The sequence below is a fragment of the Artemia franciscana genome, chromosome 1, assembly GCF_032884065.1.
Source record: "Artemia franciscana chromosome 1, ASM3288406v1, whole genome shotgun sequence".
Taxonomy (NCBI): Eukaryota; Metazoa; Arthropoda; class Branchiopoda; order Anostraca; family Artemiidae; genus Artemia; species Artemia franciscana.
In genome coordinates, this window is record NC_088863.1 from 26,883,992 (window position 1) to 26,907,957 (window position 23,966).

Genomic DNA, 23,966 nt, shown 5'->3' on the forward strand with positions numbered 1-23,966 from the left:
CACGTTTCTCTAGCTGGGTGTTTAGTTTCCAGCATTCACTACCATAGAGGAGGATGGACATCACATTGCTATTCAGGAGGCGGAGCTTCAAGCGCATAGAGTATTTACTACTGCGCCAGACTGGTTTCAACTTGCTAAAAGCCGATGTCGCTTGTCCAATTTTCCTCTTGATTTCGTTGGCTATTTCACCATCGTATTCGATCCAACTCCCAAGATATTTAAATTTCTTGACCTGCTCAATAGTTTTATTTTTGCATTTTAACATGAGTGGGGAGTCAGATGTGGCCATACTCTTTGTTTTACTGACATTTACTGTAAGTTTCATTTTCTCGGCCTTTTCGTCTATGGCGTCGAGTAGCAGCTGCAGTCGTAGTTTCGCTTCTTCAAGAAGAACAACGTCATCTGCGAAGTCAAAATCGGAGATCAGTCGGCTGCTAATCTTCACTCCAATGCCTGAAGACTGCCGTAGAATATAGTCCATTACAATGACAGACAGAAACGGGGATAGGACACACCCTTGTTTGACGCCAGACATTATCTTGAAGAAACGCGTGTCCCCATTTTCTGTGCGTACACAGCATTCACTATCCTCATATAGTGCGATTATCATTTTGACTAGTTTATCAGGTACTCCGTAATATTTCAAAATCTTCCATAAAGTATCTCGGTCAACACAATCGAACGCCTTTTCAAAATCAATGAAGAGCAGGTACAGCTTTTTGTTCCATTCTCTGGACTCTTCCACCATCAGTCTAAGAATGAAACTAAGATCAGAGCAAGACCTACCAGGTCGGAACCCATGTTGCTCTTCCCTGAGATGTGAGTCCAGGGCTGCTCTTAGGCGTTGTAGTATTACTGAGGCTAGTATTTTACTAGGCACAGACGTCTAATTGATGCCCCTCCAATTGTCACAAATTTGTGCATCGCCTTTCTTGAAGAGTTTGACCAGTATACCTCTGGTCCAATCTTTTGGGACTTTTTCGTTGTTCCAAATGGCCACTAGAAGAGCAGTCCATACGAACATGCAGGCTCGAAGGGACGCTTTCAGCATCTCTGCCGTGATCCCATCGACTCCAGGTGCACGTCCATTTTTCAGCTTTTTCACAGCTGTCGTCACTTCTACCGTGCTGGGTGGGTCAGCACTTACGTCAATTTGTAAAAATGGCGTATCCGGTACTGTTTCTGGATCATCAGGTCTGGGCCTATTTAAGACTTTCTCGAAATGTGAGGCCCATCTCTCGTCAGCTTTCTGTGGATCCGAAATAATGTCTCCATTTTCATCTTTTACAAGGGATGTACGATTTGTTTTCTTTCCAACTATCTCGTTTGTTAGTCGATAAACCATTTTTGAGTCTCCTTTCTTTGCAGCTTCTTCTGCAAAGGCTGCTTTTCTCTCAATGGCAATTCTTTTGTCTTTCCTGGCACTTCTTTTCACTGCTTTATCCTCTTCTTTGTAGCGGAGCTGTAATTGGGCTTTTTGCTCTGGGCTTGATGTATTCAGGATAAGCGTTCGGGTCTCCTTGCGTTTACTGATGTATTTCCAGGTGTCATCCGATATCCATTCTTCTTTCTTTCTTTTCTTGAAGCCAAGGTTGGCCTTCGCAACGTCATGGTACACACTCTTGACTGAGGTCCACGTATTCTCAACATCAAAGTCATTGGTTTCGTCGAGCAGATTTAACGCTTCAAATCTGTTATGTAGAGATATGCAGAAGTTTTTGCGGATGTCAGGATCTTTCAGCTTATCGGTGTCAAATTGTTTATGTGTTGCAGTGTTAGTTTTCCGCTTCTGAGCTTTCAGTTTGATTCTTACTTCGGCTATCATCAGGATGTGATCTGTATTAACATCCGCTCCTCGAAAACCCCTCACGTCACATAGGCTACTTCTCCAACGTCTTGACATGAGGAAATGGTCGATTTGATTCTTCGTTCGGCCGTCGGGGGACACCCATGTGTACTTGTGAATCGTTTTATGGTCGAACATACTACCACCTATTATCAAATCGTTGCTTAGTGCATAATCGATTAGCAGTGTGCCATTCTCATTTATCTCTCCCATGCCATGTGGGCCCAGAACTTCAGGGCAGTACTGGCGGTCTGCACCAACTTTAGCATTTAGATCGCCAATCACGCAGAGTACATCATGCCTGGGAACGTCTTTGGTGACCGAGTTTAGCATGTTATAGAAAGCATCTTTCTCCTCTTCATCAGCTTCGTTAGTTGGAGCGTAGTATGCGAAGATGGTCATTTTTGTGCGATTTGATACGAAGCGAGCTGTCATTATACGTTCGTTAATTGGGTTCCAGTTTGTCATTGCTTTGTGTGCAAGTGGCGACATCAGAAGTCCTACACCAGCGCGGTGGACGGAAGGGTGACCACTATATGCTATGACATATCCATCACTGAACTTCTCTAATCCATTTCCAGTCCACCTTATTTCACTGAGAACGAGTATATCGATGAGGTATTGTCTCATCTCTTTAAGAACTTGCTCTGTCTTGGATAACTGGTTCATCGTTCTCACGTTCCAAAAACCCATCTTTAGATTCTGTTTCGCAGTCAAAAATCGGTTCCGGGGGCATGCAGGGGTCGTTATCTGGGGAGGTGATGTATCCGAGGCTGTTGTAGACGTTTCAGTTGCAGTTGTTTTTCCCCTGAAGGTTGCCCCTCAAGGTCCCGGGTGTGGGTTGCAAGCCCACAGCCCAACCCTCCTCATTTGCGGACTTGGGACCGTCATGCTCCCCCGACCTCTGTGAGGCAAGGATCCTTACATGGTTGGTATTGAAATCGGATACCTTAGTTTCCAAGAGCCCGGTATTGTACACTTCGGAGAAGTCATATGTGCCAATCCATCGACCGTATTCACAGATGGCCGACTCCGTACAAGGACGAACAGTGACACGGGATAGTTTGGGCTTTGGTAAAGACTCTCTTGCTTTCCAAAGAATTGCGTTGTGGTCTGACATGCCAACGGGATCAAGGGAAAAGGGAGGGGAGTAAAAATCATCACAATTTGTGAATATGAGGTCCAATATGCCCCCCAAAGAGTGGGTGGGTATGTGTACTACTTGTTTAAAGACAAACAAGATGATAACCAACTCTTCTTGGTTTGGTTAAAGTCTCCTCTTATAATAAAAGCAGGGCTACTGTATATACTTCTCAGGTGATCAATAGTCGTTTGGAGGTGGAAAACCAAGTCACCCCTGTTTCTAGCACTTTCCGGGTAATATACTGAAGCAACTATAATATAAGATAAGCGACGGGGAAGAGATTTAGGTTTGCAAATAGCCCAGATTAATTCATGAGCTGGATCAAATAATTCCGGTAATAATTTGCAAGGGATGTCTTTCTGTATGTACAAGGCAACACCTCCACCTAGTCTATGCTCACCTCGATCAGCACGTGTGCTCTGGAAATTTTCGTAGCCTGCCATATGACCTGACAACCTATCAAGATTCCAAGTTTCTGTAACTGCGATAACTGGGATACTATTTTGACGGACAATAACTTCAAATTCTTCCATTTTTTTACACAATGACTGGCAGTTCATAACGAGAAAATTCGGCATTCTATTTTTCGAATTAAAAGTCACTGACCTTAATAGGGGGGAGGCTGATCACTACTAGTCGAACATACCGGAGCTTGATTCAAAGGAATAAGAGATGGCATATTGGTATTTGTAGAACAGTCTATCTTAACAAGGTTACGTTGATGGGGTGAGGTTTTCGGAGCAAGACTGGTTGATCTTAATGAAACGATAACTGGGATCATCAGCTGACCTTGTTCGCCGCCACGCTTGCGGCATCGCTTCCGCTTCTTACGGTTAGACAGGAGCTCTTGGGGCAGTGGTCTGTCATGGTAACACTGAGATTGTTTTAAAGCTTAAAGTGAAGGATCCCCTAGTCTGTATAAAGAAAAAAATAAATAAAACATTTGAAGACAAGGCGAAAGTTATCCTTTTAGGCCACAATTTATTTCCGTTTTTTAGTAACAGTTCTGGCTCTTGACGATCTACAGGTTAAATTATTTAGCAAGTGTTTTTGCATCTTTTTTTTTTCTTTTTAAGTGTTTGATCAATATTTGATATTTTTTGGTTGTAAGCGTTATTATTTGTCTTTTCTTTATATTTATATTGTAGCCTGCTCCTCATTTTTTGAGGGAAATAAAGAAAATAAATAATTTAAATTTAAATAATTTAACCGGAGGTGTCTTTGAAAACCATTAGAGAATAATTTTTGGGGATAGAATTGGGAATATGCGGAAGAAAACACGTTACAAAACCAATCCTTACTTCATAATATGCAGAAAATTTGCAGTTAACACATTTGGATGATCTTCCACTGTATTTTACCACCAAAACTCACTAATATGCCCATATATAGTCAAAACTATATATTTCTATTTATTTCTATATTTTCATATATTTTCTAGCAGTAATTTTAATAAATCCAACTGTATCAGTTTACTGTTAAGCCTACTCAAAAGGAAATACTCTAAAATTCAGGAAACAACTAAAGAATCCTAACTACTTGCTTATATCGCCCCTAAAAAGTGCTTCACTTTATTTGAACAGCGGGGACAGAGGAAGGGACAGCCTCCCCTGTATGCAGAATAATTTCTATTCGTTTTAAGTTTTAATACTTTTCCTTATTACTTATTACTAATTGCATACTTTTAGTGTATCAGTCTCCATAAAGAAGAAAAGATGCATGAAATCAAATGTTTATGGTGTTGTTTCACCAAAGCTATGTAACATAACTTTTTATTTCTCATTTTCAACTTTTTTGGGAATGTCATCGTGTTTTTAAACTGATCTAACGTTCTTTTCTCTGCTGATTCGTGCATAACGAAAGGGTTGTTCCTTTTTTCAGCAGCTAAAAACTAGACATAGTTTGAAGAAATTTTACGGCAAGACTTTCCTTATTACTGGATCTATATCCTGATGCTTTATCCATTGGTGTTTCAATTACAGCATGAAAGGTTCTTTTCTCTATCATATAAGCAAGAATATTTCTGGTGCAGACAGATCTTGAAAACATTAAATAAAAAAAACAAAGTTTTTGGAAATGAAAGTAAGGAGCGACATTAAAACTTAAAACGAACAGAAATTACTCCTTATATGAAAGGGGTTTTTCCTCCACGACGCCCCGCTCTTTACGCTAAAGTTTTTTATTGTTTTAAAAAGTAGAGTTGCGAGAAAGAATCAAACTTTAACGCAAGGAGCGGGGCGTCGTGGAGGAAAAACCCCTTTCATATAAGGAGTAATTTCTGTTCGTTTTAAGTTTTAATGTCACTTCTTACTTTCATTTCAAAAAACTTGTTTTTTTTATTTAATTTCTGAAAGTTTTTGAATTAATGCATGTCTGATTTTGGCTCTCCGTACATAAATTATTAAAATGAAATTTGCATATTAATTCTTTTTTTGGCTAAATGGCTTTCTCTTAGTTTCGATCAGACGATTTTGAGAAATAAGGGGTGGGGAAGGAGGCCTAGTTGTCCTCCAATTTTTCGGTTACTTAAAAAGGCAACTAGATCTTATAATTTTTAACGAACGTTTTTATTAGTAAAAAAATACGCAACTTAAGAATTAACTTACGTAACAAGCTTTTATATTCTTATATTTTTGATTATGTATATGAGGGGGTTGGTCCCCTCGTTAATACCTCGCTCTTCACACTAAATCTTGTTTTGTCCTAATTCTTTAAGAATGACCCCTGAATCAGAAAGGCCGTAGAATAAATAGTTGAAATTACTTTAAAAATTTTTAGCATAAAGAGTGAAGTATTTATCTCCTCCTAAATACATCGCTCTTTATGCTAAAGTATTTTTAGAACCCCTCATATGCGTAATAATCTCTGTTTGTTTTAAGTTTTGATGCTTCTCGTTACTTTCAATTGAAAAAACTTTTTCATGTTTACATTTTCATTGTTTTTTTTTTTATAGTAATGCTAGAAAGTCCTGCGCCCTTTTGATTGAATTTCTCTTCCCCCATGAAATATTCCTCCAAGAAAAGATCCTCCCATATAGCCCCCTCCCCTAAACCCCACACCCAAACCAAAAAAATCCCCCTGATAACGTCGGTACACTTCCCAGTAACCATTACTGTATGAAAACATTGGCCAAAGTTTGTAACTTGCAGCCCCTCTCCCAGGGACTGTGGGGGGTACGTCATCCCCAAAGACATAGTTATTATGGTTTTAGACTATGCGGAACAAAATGGCTATCTCAAAATTTTGATCCGTTGACTTTCGTAAAAAAAATGAGCGTGGGAGGGGGCCTAGGTGCCCTCCAATTTTTTTGGTCACTTAAAAAGGGCACTAGAACTTTTCATTTCCGTTAGAATGAGCCCTCTTGCGACATTCTAGGACCACTTGGTCGATACGATGACCCCTGGGAAAAAAAAAACAAACAAAAAAACAAATAAACACGCACCCGTGATTTGTCTTCTGGCAAAAAATACGAAATTCCACATTTTTGTAGATTGGACCTTGAAATTTTTTCTATAGGGTTCTCTGATACGCTGAATCCGGTTTTGCGATTTTCGTTAAGATCCTATGACTTTTAAGGGGGTGTTACCCCCTATTTTCTAAAATAAGGCAAATTTTCTCAGGCTCGTAACTTCTGATGACAAAGACTAAATTTGATGAAACTTATATATTTAAAATCAGCATAAAAATCTGATTCTTTTGATGTATATTTTAGCATTGAAATTCCGTTTTTTAGAGTTTCGTTTACTATTGAGCCGGGTCGCTCCTTACTATAGTTTGTTACCACGAACTGTTTGATAAATGGCTATTACCAAGCACCTAGCATGACTATAACTTGTGCTATGCAAAATGCCACTGAGAAAAACAATAGCTAACTCCATCAATTTTGGATAATTACCTTAATTACCTTAATTCGCACTTCGGAGCAAATTAAGATCCTTCTTGATCTTTGAATCGCTCCATAGTCGTTTATGCGGTTGATGAAACATCATATGTATTCCACTGGTACTACCAGGGAACACCATTCCATTCGATTTCTAGATAACTCCTTTCTGATTCCATTCGATAACTTCCTTTCTGACAGTTTAGTAAATGTTCTTGTTGAGTTTTGTTAAGACTTCGTTGAAAATTTTGAAGAGTCGTATGTTAAAAAGGAGAGGGGGGGGATTTGTAGCTCTCAATAATTATTGTAGTTATCTCAATAATTACAGCTATCAATCTTTCCTATGCCTGCAAGGATTTGGCACTACTGTACATTTCAGTGCAAAGCTAGTTCTTGGCAGTCTTTTGGGTGACAGTTTTGTCAATTGTTTATATATCTTTTTTCATAAATTTCTTCAAAATTCCTTGAAAAGAAGTTAAATGTTGCCAGGATCTTAGTTTTATACCCAAAAGCTCTGCAGCGCTATCAATATCCCTTTTTTTCCCTTTTCCCTTTTTAGTCACGGTATCAACATATCGGTAATTGTTCTTCTTAGATATTGGTATTCAAATTCCTTTTTGTGGATTAAAACGGATATGAGGGTTTCAGATAGTAAAATTCCAGTACGACGTGGGGTCCGGCAAGGTGCTGTCCTCTCCCCCTCTATTTTCAAACTTTGTATATCATCTGTCCTTTCCTCTATCCCACCTACTTGCATCCTTAATTCTGTAAATGTTTCTTATCTTGCCTATGCGGATGATACTCTTTTGATCTGTAGAACTAAAAAAGGGCTCTCTTTGTCTGTTTCAACAGTACCATCTAAACTTCATGCGATTGAACTTTCTCTTAATCTTTCAAAGTGTGAATATCTATCATTTAATAGTAATATCACTACCCCTCTAATCTATGGATCTTTTTCTATCCCGTTTGTTTATTCATTTCGGTGGCTGGGAATTAACGTTAGTAAAAACACTAAAATCCTTACGGACTCTCGCTGTTGCTGATTTCAAAAAGAAAATCCAATTAAGTTACTCTAAAATTGTTGCTAACCAAGGTAGATACAATAGAAAGTCTCTTTCTAGATACTCGGTTTTTACAGATCATTCGGTTTTGTTTCTTTCTGGTATTTACCCTATTTTTCATAAAAAAGATATAATTTCAATTCGTTCTTATTATTTCCGGTTTTCCCGTTTTCTATTGTATCTGCCTCCTTGGTATAGGAATAGGAGCCTCATATCTGTTTATAGTCTCCCGGATATTGGGTCGAAGCTCACGGAGCTTGCTGGCAAAATACCCCAGTCTACTTATAAGTATCTGCCCGCCCACTGAGGCCTTACTCGTTTGCTTTAGTTTCTTGTTTTTTCTGTTTTGTGTAGTGTTTGTTTTGTTTCTTTTATTGATACTCCGCTTTGATTTTTTGTAGCAGGTCAAAAATAAATTATTATTATTATTACTATATGGACACTCAATTTATGTCAGCTATTTTCCACTTATCAAAACTTCAGTGATGTAGGTAATAATAAGCCTTAATGTACCTCAGAATTCAGAAAATGTTGCAGCTTCCATATAAGTAGCTGATATTTGCTTAATAATGACTGAAACATTTTGCCTGTCATTACCACCACTTTGGGTCCTTGTTTTGAATTCACAGTTGTTTTTTTTATCTATCGAATAGTTGTTCTGCTATTAATTAAGTTTTTTTCTTGTTTATCTGGTAGTTTTCGTTGCTGTGTGCTTGTGGGCTTTTTCTTTCTTGTATTATAAGCTTCCCCCGCTATTATTGCAGTTTCATGAGGCAAGAATAGAACTTTTCCCAAAGGGATTTAATCAAGTATGGACACTAAACATCGTAATATTAGTTCTCCATCACTTTTTGCCAAATGAACTCCGCCTGTCTGCCCAGTGATTAGATTTGAAAAACAGGTATGAACTCCTTTTGCCTACCGTCTCTTGCAGAGTTTGGAAATTGTTCTGGCTTCAAGGAGTTGCAACTGTGAGTTTGGATTTTACTTTCAATTAAATTTGGCCGAAATGTTACACCCCTTCGCCTAGCATGACGTGATTTAAGAGGTCCCTCTCCTCTTTATCTCCAACATAGATCAGATCATGCTCTGATCCCCTAAAAGTAGAACAAAACAGGTAGTACTGGGTTGCAATAAAATATTTTAGTTTCTCTTTATGCCTATCATATAATGGGCGACTCATCCTTCCTGAAATTTCTAACGGTGTTTAGAGCCGGTCATTAGAGTCACTGGATAGAGGTTTCCTTACAGAGGGATGATCCGGGTTGCAGCAATAGCTGGCAACCTAATAAGGGACGACCACGCCCCATAGGAAAAAAAGAAATAGTACATAACTCCTAAAACCAGAATCAGAAAAAAACGAAGTACACTATTTGAACCTCCTTGTCCAAAACCCCTATATAAGAAACTTACCGTCCCTTGGCTTTAACAACAAGGGAAATATATTGACTTGATAATCAAGAAAAGTGGCAGGAGCCCCGATGTGCTTCATATATGGCATATTGTTCTTTAAAAAGCCCAGTTTCTCTCCTTTTTACAAGGCCCTGTGGCTAAAAAAAATATAAGCGATAGTTTCCAATGCTAGTAATCTTAAAATTACACTATTTTTTATTTATTTTCTACTTATTTATTTTCAGTAAATATTGACCACATTCATGTCACAGAAAGAGTGCTTATGCATCCTGAGCTTAGGCCACCAAAAGAAATGCCACATGGTAATGTTGGAACTTCGACGAAAGTTTTTCTAGATATTATTCGGTCATGTCAATTGCCACCACGTACTATCAGAAGATTGGGACTAGAATTCCCTAAAAACAGGTATTTCTGTGTTTAAACAAATTTTCTTTTTAATTGCATCAAATGTCTAAGGGACATTTTATCTTTCTTGGTAAAGTGTTCATTCGTCGTTTTACTTAAGGGCCAAACGAGTTTCGAAGGGAAGCTCCGCTCAAACACTTATGATATTTCATTCTCTTCAGTTATATAAGAAAAGCTATTATCATAAATAGTAAAAAAGTGTGACTCAATAGCACATCCATCCACAAGACGTGCTAACTTGCTTGCATTGGCACAAGAATGCAGGAAAAAATTGTTTTGTAAAAACTGACCTTCTACCCATTAAACTCATTGTATTTTAAATTTAGTGTTCAGTTTGCCGAAGAATCGTCGACAAGATAAATTAATAAATAATTGCAAGTTACTTCGTTTCTCAGTTACGCTTGTCATTTACATGGTGCAGAGTTCTGACTGTGCTCCTACATATTTATTTAACTTTAGAAAGGTCCTTGGTTTTGGATATATTTCAGTTTATTGATTTAAATCTTTGAATTAATTGAATAAGTGCTTGTCTAGTTTAAAATATAGTATATTTTTTAAACATTTATTTAAACGTGTTTAAAGCAAATAGGCAGAAACATGGTAAGGTTTGATTAACCACAAGAGAACAAACTCCGCACTAAGCACTTGAAGTGCAGCTTTGTTAGACGCTGCACTTCTGCTTAAAGTCGTCTCTTGGCTGCGGTTGTTTCTGAAAACCTGGCTGTTGATTCTTTTAAAATGAATTTCAACAGATAGAACTCTTGGAAAAAAACCTAGTTGAATAGGGTATATCAGGTTCTAAGTTCTTATTTGAACTGATGCCAAGACTAATATCATTTAAAAAGGAAAAAATGGAAATAAAAAAAAGCTATAAAAAGGCCTGCTTGGGCTTTTGTAGTCTAGAGACTAAAACTTTAGCTACTTACTCGACAGCTTATGGGCTCGGCTTCCACCATCGGTGATTCTTTTTTCTTATTTTCCTTTCCTTTCTATGAACTTTGTCTTTGGCTTCATATTTCGTATCTTTCTCTCTTTGTGTTTATATATTGGGTAAATATTTGGTGGCTGTAAACCAGGGTACCAAATAAAATGGAAAAGTACGGTGGGTTGCAGAGCTTAAATAGTGCCTAGCTATGCTCCTAGGTGCTTATAGCGCAACTAATTGCCAATTCAATACCGCCTGTGGTGTCGTCTCGACCTCGCTTATTGTGTTCATCTGCAATGGATATTTATTTTTCAATCCTATTGTGTTCTTGTTTCCTTTTTGTAATGGTAAGTTGAAACGACCAACTTGCAGCTGTGAAATCTTGTTTTCTATTTGATAAGAATGCTGCTGAGCATCATAACAACCTACAATGAGGACACCATCGAAAAACTAAACTGTATGAGTGGTTTAATTGTTCAAATGTGGTGACAGTTGGATTGACGACAGAGATCGTTCGGGGACTTAAAAACTTTTTGAGCTTATTCTTATAGACCGCTGACAGATAACTGATCAGCTGTTACCGATTAGTGGGATATTTTGGACCTCTGTTCAGTGAATTTTAACAAAAGATTCGAGCATGAAGGGGATCGCCGCCAAGTTTGTTTCTCAGGAATTGACTGACGATAAAAAAAACATCGAGATGAAACATTTGTTGCATTTATTTCCACGCATGAAATTAAGTATGAAAGGATACTGATATGACTGCGTTGAAGAAGTCGAGAAAAAAGCAAAGAAGGGGCTGTTAGCCTTTTCTCAAAACGACTGAAAAAAATGTTTCGAACAGTAGAAGCAACGATGAGGCGAATTTATTGATTGTAGTGGAGCATATTCTGAAAAAAATGGAATTGTTGATTAACAATTTGAAAATATAAGTTTACACAATGATTCCTGTTTCCTTTGAGAAACCTTAATATATATTTCATATGTGGACTGTATGCTGTCTTTGAAGTGAACTGAAGAATTTTCATGGCTAATTATGTATTCTTACCTTTTTCAGATCAAGGAAAAGATATAGTAATGTTCCTTTTGACTACGGGACAGTTATCAAGAAAGGGGCGTCGTTTGAGAACAAAGCTTTTACTGGCAGCGGAATGGAATTATCCTCTACATATCTACATAGAAAACCAAGAGTCGAAGCGAACGACAGAAGTACTGAAAAGCAATATGAAGACCAAGAGGTTAGACCTGAAATTTGCTTAATGCTTAAAGGTGTAATTTAAGGTCTAGGATTGTTAAAAGTATCGAAGTTTATTTGTTCATTCACATGTTGCGGTCTCTCTCTCTTTTTCTCCCTCGCTCTTCGAACAATTTGAATTACTGAAGTGAATGCATTAAAACGGAGTCAAAACCGTTTTATTAAGTTCTAATTTGATAAACCTCTGATTTTGGACTCTTGCATCTCTTCTTCTTATTTGTCATGAATCTTGGAGTAATGCACTTATTTTCAATGTCAATTCTAAAGTTGTATTTGATTTTGGAACTTCCATGATTCGATAACTACCAACTATATTTTCCTTCAACTTATATTTTGGAAAAATATTATAAATGTCAGTATGGCTTAATTAAATCCGCAAAACCATAGTTTGATAGTTTGATAGAATGATAGTTTTTATCATTCCTAAGGTACAAATAATCGGATAGAGTTGGAATATAACCTTTTTTTCCGTACAATTACTAAGTAAAGTCTAAAGCTTCCATTAAATTAGTCACCATATCAGTTGTTGGGGTGCTAAAATTGTCAGTCCTTCTCTTGTTTTGTGCCGGAGATAGAGATATTTACTTTTAGGGAAACTTATCATTAGGAAGTGTAAATTTTGTTTATTCGACTAAACGGAGCAGAATTTTCTTTTTAAAAGTCAGGAAAGGCTTGTCTCGAAAAATGTTCTAGTGTACCTGCTAGGAAAACGCCAAAAATAAACTCAGAAGAATTGTCATTTGATTGATTTGGCAGCTCTTTGAATTTTCTCTGGTGCAACCTGCTTTGATTGAAAACTTCTCAACACAATTCCTTTATCTTTTCAATCAAAGTTCATAATCAAATTATAAATTATTAATAGGTTTCAATGATAAGCAGCCCCCCGGAAAAATTCGCTAGTGGACGCTTTGCCTTTGAGATAGTCAGCCGACGTTGCTCACAAAATGATGTTTAAGGTATTGAATCCTCTTAAAGGCTAAAAGAGTATATTAGAATATTAAGACTAGCATATCACATTGTTTGTAAGACAATATATTACCGATTTAATGAGCATTACCGCTTTGAAGGTTTGAAATTGTATATTGCCACTTTCAATGAGGTTTTTAAATCTGAGGATAAGTGCACATAAGTCATCTTTTTAGAGCAACGACGAACCTAATACTAGTACCTTTCTTTTGATTTGTTGTTCCCAGGTTCTGTCAGAAGTATCTGTCAGAGAAATTTCCTATAGTGTAATTATAAATCTTCTGACAAGCACAAAGGAAAGTTGTTTTTTTTGGTAAGTCTGATAAAATGACTTCTTTTTCGGTCCATCCCGCTCAATTACCATAGGTAAGAGCATAGTAATTTAGTAAGGTTAAACCCCAGTGCTGCCCAAAAATTGTGCTCAGAAATTATTATGCCTTCCACTCTGCATTAATATGCGCCCTTGATTGATTTATTCAATATGCGTTTATTAATGATGTGTGAAACGTAGTTTACCTCAAATTCCTTCTTTTATGTAGGATAGTAGTTCAGAAGATGATGATCGTGGAGAAGAATGGGACCGCCATGCCGCAGACACTAATGATGTTTCATCTCAAGAACGGACAAAAGAACGTTTGTTTGAAGAAGAAATGGAAGTTGTCTGGGAAAAGGGAGGGTCTGGCCTTGTATTTTATACTGATGCTCAATATTGGGATGAAAAAGAAGGAGGATTTGATGGGAAAACAGCTGACAATTTCGATTTGGACATGAGGGTTTACTACCATAAAGGTAAATTTTCTCTAAATTTTTAGTTTGTTAAATCAAACTACTGATTTCCCTGAACTTCATGGCCATAGAGCCTTTGGAGGAAATATGATGGTTTTCCTTTTTTGTTAATTTTTTTTCTAAATAAAAGAACTCAGGATTATATTTAAAATAAATTCGCATAGACAGATTAAGTTTTAGTAGACAGATGACTTTCAGGATCTCTATGGGATTTTGCGTGTTGTCGACCACCATGGCAAATAGTTTGGAAAGTTTCGTGAAAGCATTTACCTCTAAGTCACCAATATTTAATATTAATTAATAATAACATTAAACTTGTCCATAGTGTTTTCATGAAGTGTAAAATTAAATTTTTCAATTTGAATTTTGTCCGTAGATGTTAATATATCCCAATGGGCTGTAGAAAGCTATTTTCCAAACAAGATCAAAAGTTTCATCAATGTCAACTATCTAATCTCAACTATTATAAAGATTAGAAATTTTTACCTTCATGGCAGCCTTGTCAGAAGTGTGAGTAATTTTTTTTTTTGGGGGGGGTGCATTTTGTCAAACAAAGGTGAAACTTTCGCATAGTGTATGAAATTATGGAAAAGGTGAGAGAATAGGAGCTTTGGGCGCTGAGACCTTTCCCCTCGTATGTTTCCGTACCCTAACAGACATACATCATGGAATTGTTAAACTTAACTTAAAATAAAGCTTCATACTATGTAAAAATTAATGAACTTAAAGATTAAAGAGCTATTATTTAAATTTTATAAAGATTAAAGCGCTAAAAATTAAAGAGCTATTAATGAATTTTACATCTTAAGTGAAGTCTAGTAACCATTCTCTACATTGTTTGTATGGATGGAACCTATTCTGAGCAATTTGATTCCTGCTGGAAGTTATCAGCTCCACTGACGTTATCCCTTCCAATCTAGTAGGGCTAGGGGAAGGACGGCTACTATAAACCTGCCAAACCATTTTCAGGCCAAAATATTCATAACTCAGGCGCTGAAGAGGTTAGGTGGGTGAAGATAAAGGGTGTAAAACAGCCTGAAAAAGAAACATTTAATTATAGATTTCATTTAAAACTCTAGGGTAAATTTTAGTATCAAACTCTTTTTCACACGACTCTTTTGAGACTCAATCCGTTAGAATCTGGAAAGTCATAGAAGGGTATTTAATTTCTTAATTATTTATTTCTTATTTAGTTATATAAATGTATAAATAAAACTTATTTATTGCGGTGTCTCTAAACATGTTACTTTTTTGGATTTTTTGCCTAGGATACACAGTCGCTTTCTGGACAAATGTTCTTGAATATTTTAAATATTTTAAAGATGAATAAATATTAACATTTTAAAGATAATTAGTTCACTTCAAGGCCAATGCAACTTACAAATATTTGATATTCAATTTGATTCACACTATTTGTCATTTGATATTACTACCTTTATTCACACTGTGTTTATCATGCTGTTAAAACTGTAGAATTCTGTGAGTTTCTCTTTCATGTATTAATTCTTAGTTTTTGAATTAGGACAATTTTTTTCCTCATATTCATGCTCATGATTAATAAAATAGCTATAAATCTCGCTTTTACTGCCACTGCAAACTTGGTATTTTTTCAACAGACTATGTATTTAAGAGAATATGCTACCAATTAAGGTGTTTTTAAGAATAAAGGTGTTTTAAGAATAAAAACCGTTGCAGGACCGGATTGAATAGGTGCAGGGCCTGGTTGTATCATTTTTTTCGGGCCCCTTTATATGTTAAATATTTGGATAAAATGTCCATGTATCTTAGTTTGCGTACGTACAGTAGTTCACTCACGAAGTGCAAAATCTCTCTAATATAGGACTATCCCGATTAAATTGAATAAATTTGATATGAAATTTTTATGGGCATCAGTTTTTATGGCACTTGGTATTTACCAAGTGACATACAGCGATCGCAATTTCTGTCGGTCTGTCTGTCTGTCGGTCCCGATTTTGCTAGTTCGGGCACTTCCAGGTAAGCTAGGACGATGAAAGTTGGTAGGCATATCAAGGACCAGACCATATTAAATTAGGAATAGTCTCTTCCCCGATTCGACCATCTAGGGGGGAGGGGAGTGGAGGGACGGCTAATTCGGAAAAAATAGAAAAAATGAGGATTGTATACTAATGAATTTTGATATTTAGAAGGATCTCGTGTTTCACAGCTCTTATCTAAACCCCAACCAGATCCATTGACATTGGGGGAAGTTGGAGGGGAAACCGGAAATCTGAGGAAACGCTTAGAGTGGAGAGATCGGGATGAAACTTGATGGGAAGAATAAGCACAAGCTCTAGATACGTGATTGACATTGCTGGACCTGATCCGCTCTCTTTGGGGGAATTGGGGGGATTTACAACGCTTTGGTGAGTTCGGTGCTTCTGGACGAGCTAGGACGATGTAATTTGGTAGGTGTGTCAGGGACATGCACAAATTGACTCGATAACAGTCGTTTCCGCGATTCGACCATCTTGGGGGCTGGATGGAGAGGAAAAATTGAAAAAAATGAGGTGTTTTCAACTTACGAATTGGTAATCAGATCTTAATGAAATTGATATTTAGAAGGACTTCGTGTCTCAGAGCTCTTATTTTAAATCCCGACCGCCATTAAGCCTCTTATTTTCCCTTTAAATCAATCTATTGATTCTCAGAATTTTGCTAGAGCTCATGCCGTATTTGTTATTGGCTCTTGGCTCTTCCGACCTCGTCACAAGTGCCATATGAGCCCTTAGCTCTTGTCCATATTATAAATAATATAATAATAAATACGCTAATAAATCTCATCCAACAATTTGAACTTGAATTAAACATATTTTTGATTATTTGAATAACTCGTAATTTATCCCTTATCATCAAAAACAGTTTGCTCTAAATTAAAAAAAAAATTCTTCATTTTTTATGGTAATATAGGATCTTTTCAAATGCGAGGCACGATTGGGCCCAATCGCCCTTTATCCAACCTTGAAACGCTGTGTTTTACGCTTTTCATCTTGTCACGTGACGCGAGCTTGATTTTACTTGTTACTTGAGCTTAATTTTATTTGTTTTTAGGCGGGGGAGACAAAGATTCCCGAGATTTGCTTGATATAAGGCGTGAAGCAATGCTCCGACATGGGCGTGATGCAAGTGAACTAACTTGCAAAAAACGTTGCTCCTTATGGGCATCCAATTCTAAAGACAAGGAAGAGTAAGTCCCTTGATTTTTCATACTTTGTTTGTAATTTTTATCCTTTTTTAATTCCCCCCTCCTCGTCCCCTACCCTAAAGTAGACTTGTGCATATGTCCCTAGGATATTGGTAATTTTCTTCTTATTTTTTAATTAATTTTGTTTTTTTAATTCCCTGCCCTTCAGTAAAATAGATTTCTTTATGTATGTTTAGGTTGTTGATAATTGTCTTCTTCATTTTCTTCATGTTCCAATATCTTTAAAAATATTTCTCATTGAACATGAGTTTTATGCATATCAGTTGGTTGAATTAGAAGAAGCTTTACAAATACAGTAGTTTAAGTCCTAAGGTTATCTTAATAATACTTTATCTGTCGATCCATTTTTATCTATACGTTTTTATTCGACTTCAATATCACGAAATATTCTCACCTAAATCCTTCTCCGATTTCTGATTCCTTTCCAGCTGTTGCCAGAATATGGTCAAGTCTTCGTGATCTCAATTCTCAATTTGAATTGTTTCCTCGTGGAAACTCGTGCAATAACGTCTCTTATTAGGAAGATCTCGAATATTGCGAAAGTGCTTTTAATTAGATATGATTTATCTTTCCGATTGCTTTTACTTAATATTATCTTTCTTTGAATGTTTTTCTTTTTTTGTTGTTATATTAATGGAGTTGCTATTGTTGATGTTATATTTATTCCCTTACTGGATTCAGCCCCTTGGCATTATTGTTGATTTATGTATTTTTTAATAAATAAACAAAATTACTATTATCGTTATTTTTGTTTTAATATTATAGTTTCAATGAAAATTATTTCAGTTATATTAAAAAGCTGCATGGATAACGCTATAATTTTTTATGCATATAATAAAACAAAAAGACAACTAATGTTCATTGTTTTCATAAACAACTGGGTAATTGGAAAACTGATCTAGGATTCCTTATAAGGAAGTATGTCTAACTGTGTGCAGATCGAAATAGAATAACAAAAAAAAAATATCCGTCAAAAATAATTAATTACCAATCAATGTCTGAGTGCGACGTTGCACGATGTTAGGAAAAGGCTTAACTGACGCAAATCTCTTTCCTACGAATACTCTTTTCAAATGAATTGTCTTTTTTTCCTCATGATTTGTTTTTTTTTACCAATTTCTTTTTCTTCCATTGTCCTGCAGTTTTATGAGACCTTCAACTTCAAGTTTTGAGACAAAAAATGCAGCCAATCATTCATTTCACACCACAAAGCTGTCGAAAACCCAACAGAAGAAAATGAGAAAAGCATTGAAAGCCATTAAAGATGATGAATTTGAGGATAGATTTTATGGGAAAGCCCGACAAATTATGAAAAAGAAAGGCTGGGAACAGGGAAAACCACTTGGAAATCCTAGACAAGAAGGTTTAATTTACCCAATTGAGAGCGAAGGGCAAATCCCCGGGGAACGGAGAGGATTTGGGTACGCAAAATTTTCTGTATTATTAATTTATATATACACAGTCAATACTTATGGGTTTGGATGTTTCAATAGGTATATACGCAGGGCTATATACCTATTGGGCTATATATATATATATATATATTGCTTACGAACCAAGCAAATTGAAAATGATAGCTATGATCATTGAGCTTTGGATTTTCATGGACAATGTCATCAATGCCTTCCTTAGCTTTGAAAATCAAAAACCTTGGACTAGATAAATCGTTGGAAGAAAAGCAAGTATTTGTCCCACCATCTGAGCAATTAAAAGAAATAAAGGTTTGGCAATATGTCTTTCATAATGATAAAAGACAAGCCGAGACCAAAATTAAAGGTTCAACAAAAAAACACAATTTTACAAAGGCAATACTTCTAATTTAGGGTCCATTTGGACGTCAAGACATAAAGAAAAGGCTCAAATTTCTCACAAGCTCCAACGACCTAACTATTTTGTGGATATTATAAACTAATTCACGACTAGGTTCATGCTCATTCATCAGGTACTTAAGGGCTGATGCTGAGTCAGAGCATATCATCCAACTCCGGGCATACCCATATGACTTAATAAATTCCAATGCCTTGTATATAGCAATCATCTCAATTGAAAAAATAGACAGGTTGCCAGGTAACTTAAAACTACATGAAACTGGCATACTGGGGACGACCACTGCACAGCCAGCACCCTTATCTGACTTGGAGCCATCAGTAAAAATTTGTATATAGTCTCTTAAGTGGTCAGTTTGTCTTAGCCAGTCATGTTTGAGAGTCAAGTTTTTATTATCCCCACGATCAGGTACAGGAAAATACACATTATTCTTTATTGCACATATTAATATATCTCTAGTCTGGGTTCCAGCAAATTTGGGAATTGCTGGAAATGAATCTGCTGATATAGTGGCAAAGTTGGGTATTTTAAATGGTCAGAGTATAAGTGTAAAAACCCACTCAAAATGAATATTTTGTATGTATTTATAAGGTGTTATGTGATAGAGAGACCAATAATTTTATTAGAATTTGCATAAATCCAATTTTAGAACTTTATGACTATAAGGCACCACCTGATGGACTTGTGCATGATGTTAGATCTGTTACTGTTTTTAGATCGAGGACAGGTAATGCCAAAACCCGTTCAGTTTTACGTAAATGGGGGAGAGTAGAAGTGCACAAAATATGAGGTACAAAGAATTTTGTTTAGAAATCAAATTATAAAGTATTTTGGTGCATTTACAATGAGAGCAATCTTAGGTCAGTCTAAGTCCCTTAAGTGGGTCCATAGAAAGACTATGTTGTTGTTGACTAAGTATATAAGGAGTTGTAATCTGCATAACATTTTTTTTTTTTTTTTTTTTTTTTTTTTTTTTTTAGTTATAATGTATAAGTTATAATGTATTTGACTTTTATACATTGTACTGAACTTTCTATTTCGTATTTATGTGTCCTTTTATAAATGCTTTAATTGTAGTAACTGCATTAACTTCTATTTTTATTGTATTGACCTTTTTATCTATTTATTTCTTCTTGTATTTTAGCCTTATTTAAATCTGAGTATGTTTCTTTTCATAGATATTTTAAGCAATATTAGCAGAATAGAGGTGTGATATATATAATAGTGCCAGTGATTTAAGCAAGAACACTCTCTACAACGTCTTAGTACTCTCCCAAGATATCTTCAGTGTTGACGTGGCCTGTGCCAAAATTTTATTTGTGTGTTTCTCAAAGTGACGTGGCTTCATATGCCCAAGTTTTAAAAGAGGATTGCACGTATACGAGCGGTTGATTCGCTCAAACGTCAACTAAACAACAACAACAAGGCTCAAATTGTCTGAATTAATATATTATATATATATATATATATATATATATATATATATATATATATATATATATATATATATATATATATATATATATATAAATATATTAAGTATACTACTACTACTTACAACTCATCCTAGCGTCAAGCCGTGTGAGGCCAACACAGCTACGCACGCTCCTTCTCCATCCCAATCTATTAAAAGCCATCCCCTTTACACCGTCCCAGGAAGTTCTCATTTCCTTTAAGTCTTTGGTTATGACATCCTCCCATTCCAGACAAGGACAATCTGTTTTCCATTTAGCCCAAGACGGTTGGCTGAAAAGGACAATCTTCGGCAATCTGTCGTCTATCATCCGCAGAAGGCCTGGCCTTCTCAACCTTTCTTTCATTATAGCCTTAGAAAGAGGGATTGAACTATATTTTTCGTACGGCTTACTTTTTGAAATACGGTCAGTGATCCGGGTACCCAGAACAATCCGTAGGCAGTTTTCTGAAAAACATCTAGTACATCTTCATCCGCTTTTCGGAGTACCCATGCTTCAGAGCCATATTTGACCACTGTCATCATTGTCCCTTTCAACATTCTAATTTTAGTTTACCGACTTATCTTCCAATTCTTCCAAACTTTTTTTAACTGTGAAAAAACATCCTGAGTTTTGGCTGTTCTACTTTTAACATTTTCATTTTGATGATACTTTACTAATGATACTACCAAGGTAATTGAAGCTGCCCACATGATCAATCTTTTCTTTACCCAACGTCACCTTTTCATCTTCACTTATTCCTAGCTTAAGTGACTTTGTCTTCTTAACATTAATTTTCAAACCTTTTCCAGCACCCTGAACTTGCAAAACCTCTAAAAGTTCATTCATTTTGCTCGCACTTTGATCTAGGATGCTTAAATCATCAGCATAGTCTAAGTCCGGGAGAAAATTTTTTCTCCCCATTTGATTCCATAGTCTCCCATTGCCTTTCCTGTGCTCTTAAGGCAAAGTCCAGTCCAACATGATACAATCATCGAAATGATACAATCATCCAAGAAATTCGAGTCCATCAACATAAAAGGCGATAGAACACAACCCTGCTTAAGTCCTGATTTAATGCAAAACCAGCTGCTAACCTTATCTCCTACCGCAACCGCAGCAGTGTTATTCTCGTACATAGCACTAACCACTTTATTGTATTTGTCTGCTATGCCATACAAGGGTAAGACCTTTGCTAAAGCTCTTCTATCAACAGAATCGAATGCTTGCTCATAATCTATAAAACTGAGGACCAAAGGTGTTTGACAACTAAGACACTTCTCAATTATTAATCTAAGAGTGAAAATTTTGTCAACACATCCTCTACCTTTTCTGAAACCATACTGTTCTTCTCTTAAAACTTTATCTATAGCATTCTAAAAACTGTCATGTTACTAAGTGATTTGCTACCTGCAGAGACCAGACTAGTGCCTCGATAATTACGACACTCACTCTTATTACCTCTCTTTTACAGTGATTTAGTCAAGGTTTTCCTAAAATTGTTAGGTACTCCCCCTTTTTCAAAAATAATATTCATTATCTTAAGTAACTTATTTCTAACATCAGAGCCATTATATTTAAGAAAATCACTTGCCTTTATAGTCCTTATAGCTCTGTCGCTAATTCTTCCTCACAAAACAAATCTTCCTTCACATCCAAGGTATCACAAACTTTTTCATTTTTCTCTATATCTTTTCCTGCAACTGTGTCTTGGTTTAGCACATTCTCAAAATGTTCCGCCCATCTCTCTTTAACTCTTTCCTTTCCACTGAGTGTGGCCCCGTTCCTATCTTTAACTGGGACAAGTCCGGATTGACTACACCCTCTCAATTTATTAACATGCCAGTACAATATTTTACTGTTACACTGTCTAGCTGCTTCTTCTAAATACCCGGCAATTTTATCCACGGTCCACACATCTCCTTAGTTCATATTTTAATGCTTTCTCCATTTTCTTTACATTCCTTTTGTTTTCATATGATCTATCACTCGGATAATTCTTGTACAAGCCCCTTCTCCTCTATTAAACATAAAGCTTTTTCACTAACATTGCTAGTTGCAACCTTATTTTTCTTCCCTAAGACACCAGCTACAATTTTATAATTTATTTTTTTAAATTATTCAGACCGTCTTTCACATTGTCAAATTTTAAACTCTCAAGTTTAGTATTTGACTGTTCCTGGAAAGTTTATCTCAGGTTCTCATCCTGGAGTCTACCAATATCATAACTTCCCGGGAGGTAGTTACCCTTCTGAAATTTCAGTTTTAAATTAACCCTAGACACTACTAGATGGAGGTACATCAATAACATCACTCCTATATACCCTAGTATCTTGTATTGATCCTGCCAGTCTTCAGTTTACTATAACATAACCAATAAGGTTTACTGTTTTACCATCACGTGAATACCATATTAACTTATTTATGGCATGACCAAATACCGTATTGGCTATAACTAGATTGTTATATCTACAAAACTGCAAAAATCTGTAGTCATTACTGTGTTCTTTTCTTACACCAAATTTACCTAGGCTAGGATACCACTTATCCTTATTTCTACAGTCCTGGGCGTTAAAATCTCCTAGTAAAAATACCATATTTCTACCTGGGACCCTGTCTATTTGATCCTGTAACTGTAAGTAAAATTCATCTGAGTCACTAGTATCTCCATCAGTCGGTTCAACAGGGGCATATACTACTATAACTGATACCCTGAACTTTTTAGTCATAAAGTGAGCAATTAGTATTCTATTATTAATACGTCCTTCCAGCTCTACTTCCTGTCTATGTGTACCATCCTTCCTGCCTGAGTAAACAAATTCCATATCCCCTAATCTGATGCTTCCGTCCCCTGGGATACGAGTTTCTGAAACTCCTAATAAGTCCAGTTCAAATTGTCTGAATTCTTCAGTCAAAATGTCGACACGATAGTCATTTTTTTGCGTCGTAATATTCTAAGTTCCAATTTTCATGTTCTTTAAATTATTAAAATTATTTTGACCTCAGGAAAAGCAATGATCCCGGATACGAGTGCGAAGCGCTTAAGCCTGCTTAGACTCGCACAGCAAGAAGTCCCTGGGACCTCTTGTATGAATGGTGGCTTTGTGCAGTCCTCGGCCCTTCTTGGTCACAACAGGGTTTTTAGGACCTAGCGATGCTCTTTTATCAACAAGAGTCGAAATCCTGCACAGACAGTCCCAAGCCTATTACCTCCGACTCCTTATATGTTCATGCATACAAATATTATGCTACTATGGGGAGGCAGCCCATAGTAGATAAATTAGCTAGGAAGAGGTTTTTCAGCCCGTCAGAATAGACTAAGCTCAGAAGAATTATCCGTTAATCAGAATCCTGTGCGATTGCTGTGCCATTTACTAGGCTATAATTTCCTCGAGAGGCGCCACCCCTCAAGTGGGAATAGAGTTGACTGCAAGGTAGCCAGTCTTGCAGGTACCCCGAAAAGGTCAAGGCAACCTTCTGTGGATGCCGTTGTCCATAGATCTGGATCTTACGCCGGGCCGCAGCTGTCCTCCTATAGAGGATCCTCCCACGATGTTTTTCTACGTCACTGTCCAATTTAACCCATTAATGGGAGAAGGTTTGCAACTCATGGGACATGTGGACACGCCGGTGGGCCCTGTTGTGTGGACATTTGAGGGGCCTCCACCTGAATTTATTGCCCCGGGTGAGGGTACCCCAGTTTCTATTATGGATCCCTAGGGACAAGCTCTCCCCTTGGTCAGTGCCTCCTATGGAAGCACCCTTCATATCTGTAGGACGT

The 23,966-nt window shown here is 36.6% G+C and overlaps 1 protein-coding gene across 6 annotated transcripts in view; it reads left to right on the plus strand.

Annotated features, from left to right (window-relative positions):
* LOC136027677 (G patch domain-containing protein 3-like) overlaps window positions 1-23,966 on the plus strand; it is a 51,486-nt gene that overhangs the window by 17,584 nt on the left and 9,936 nt on the right. For 5 of the 6 annotated variants that reach the window (XM_065705127.1, XM_065705150.1, XM_065705139.1 and 2 more), the window contains 5 exons: window positions 9,569-9,749; window positions 11,732-11,912; window positions 13,435-13,684; window positions 16,751-16,886; window positions 18,047-18,325. In XM_065705127.1, the coding sequence (XP_065561199.1) occupies window positions 9,569-9,749; window positions 11,732-11,912; window positions 13,435-13,684; window positions 16,751-16,886; window positions 18,047-18,325 (1,027 nt within the window). The remainder of the gene's footprint in view (window positions 1-9,568; window positions 9,750-11,731; window positions 11,913-13,434; window positions 13,685-16,750; window positions 16,887-18,046; window positions 18,326-23,966) is intronic. The other variant, XM_065705153.1, reaches the window with a different exon arrangement.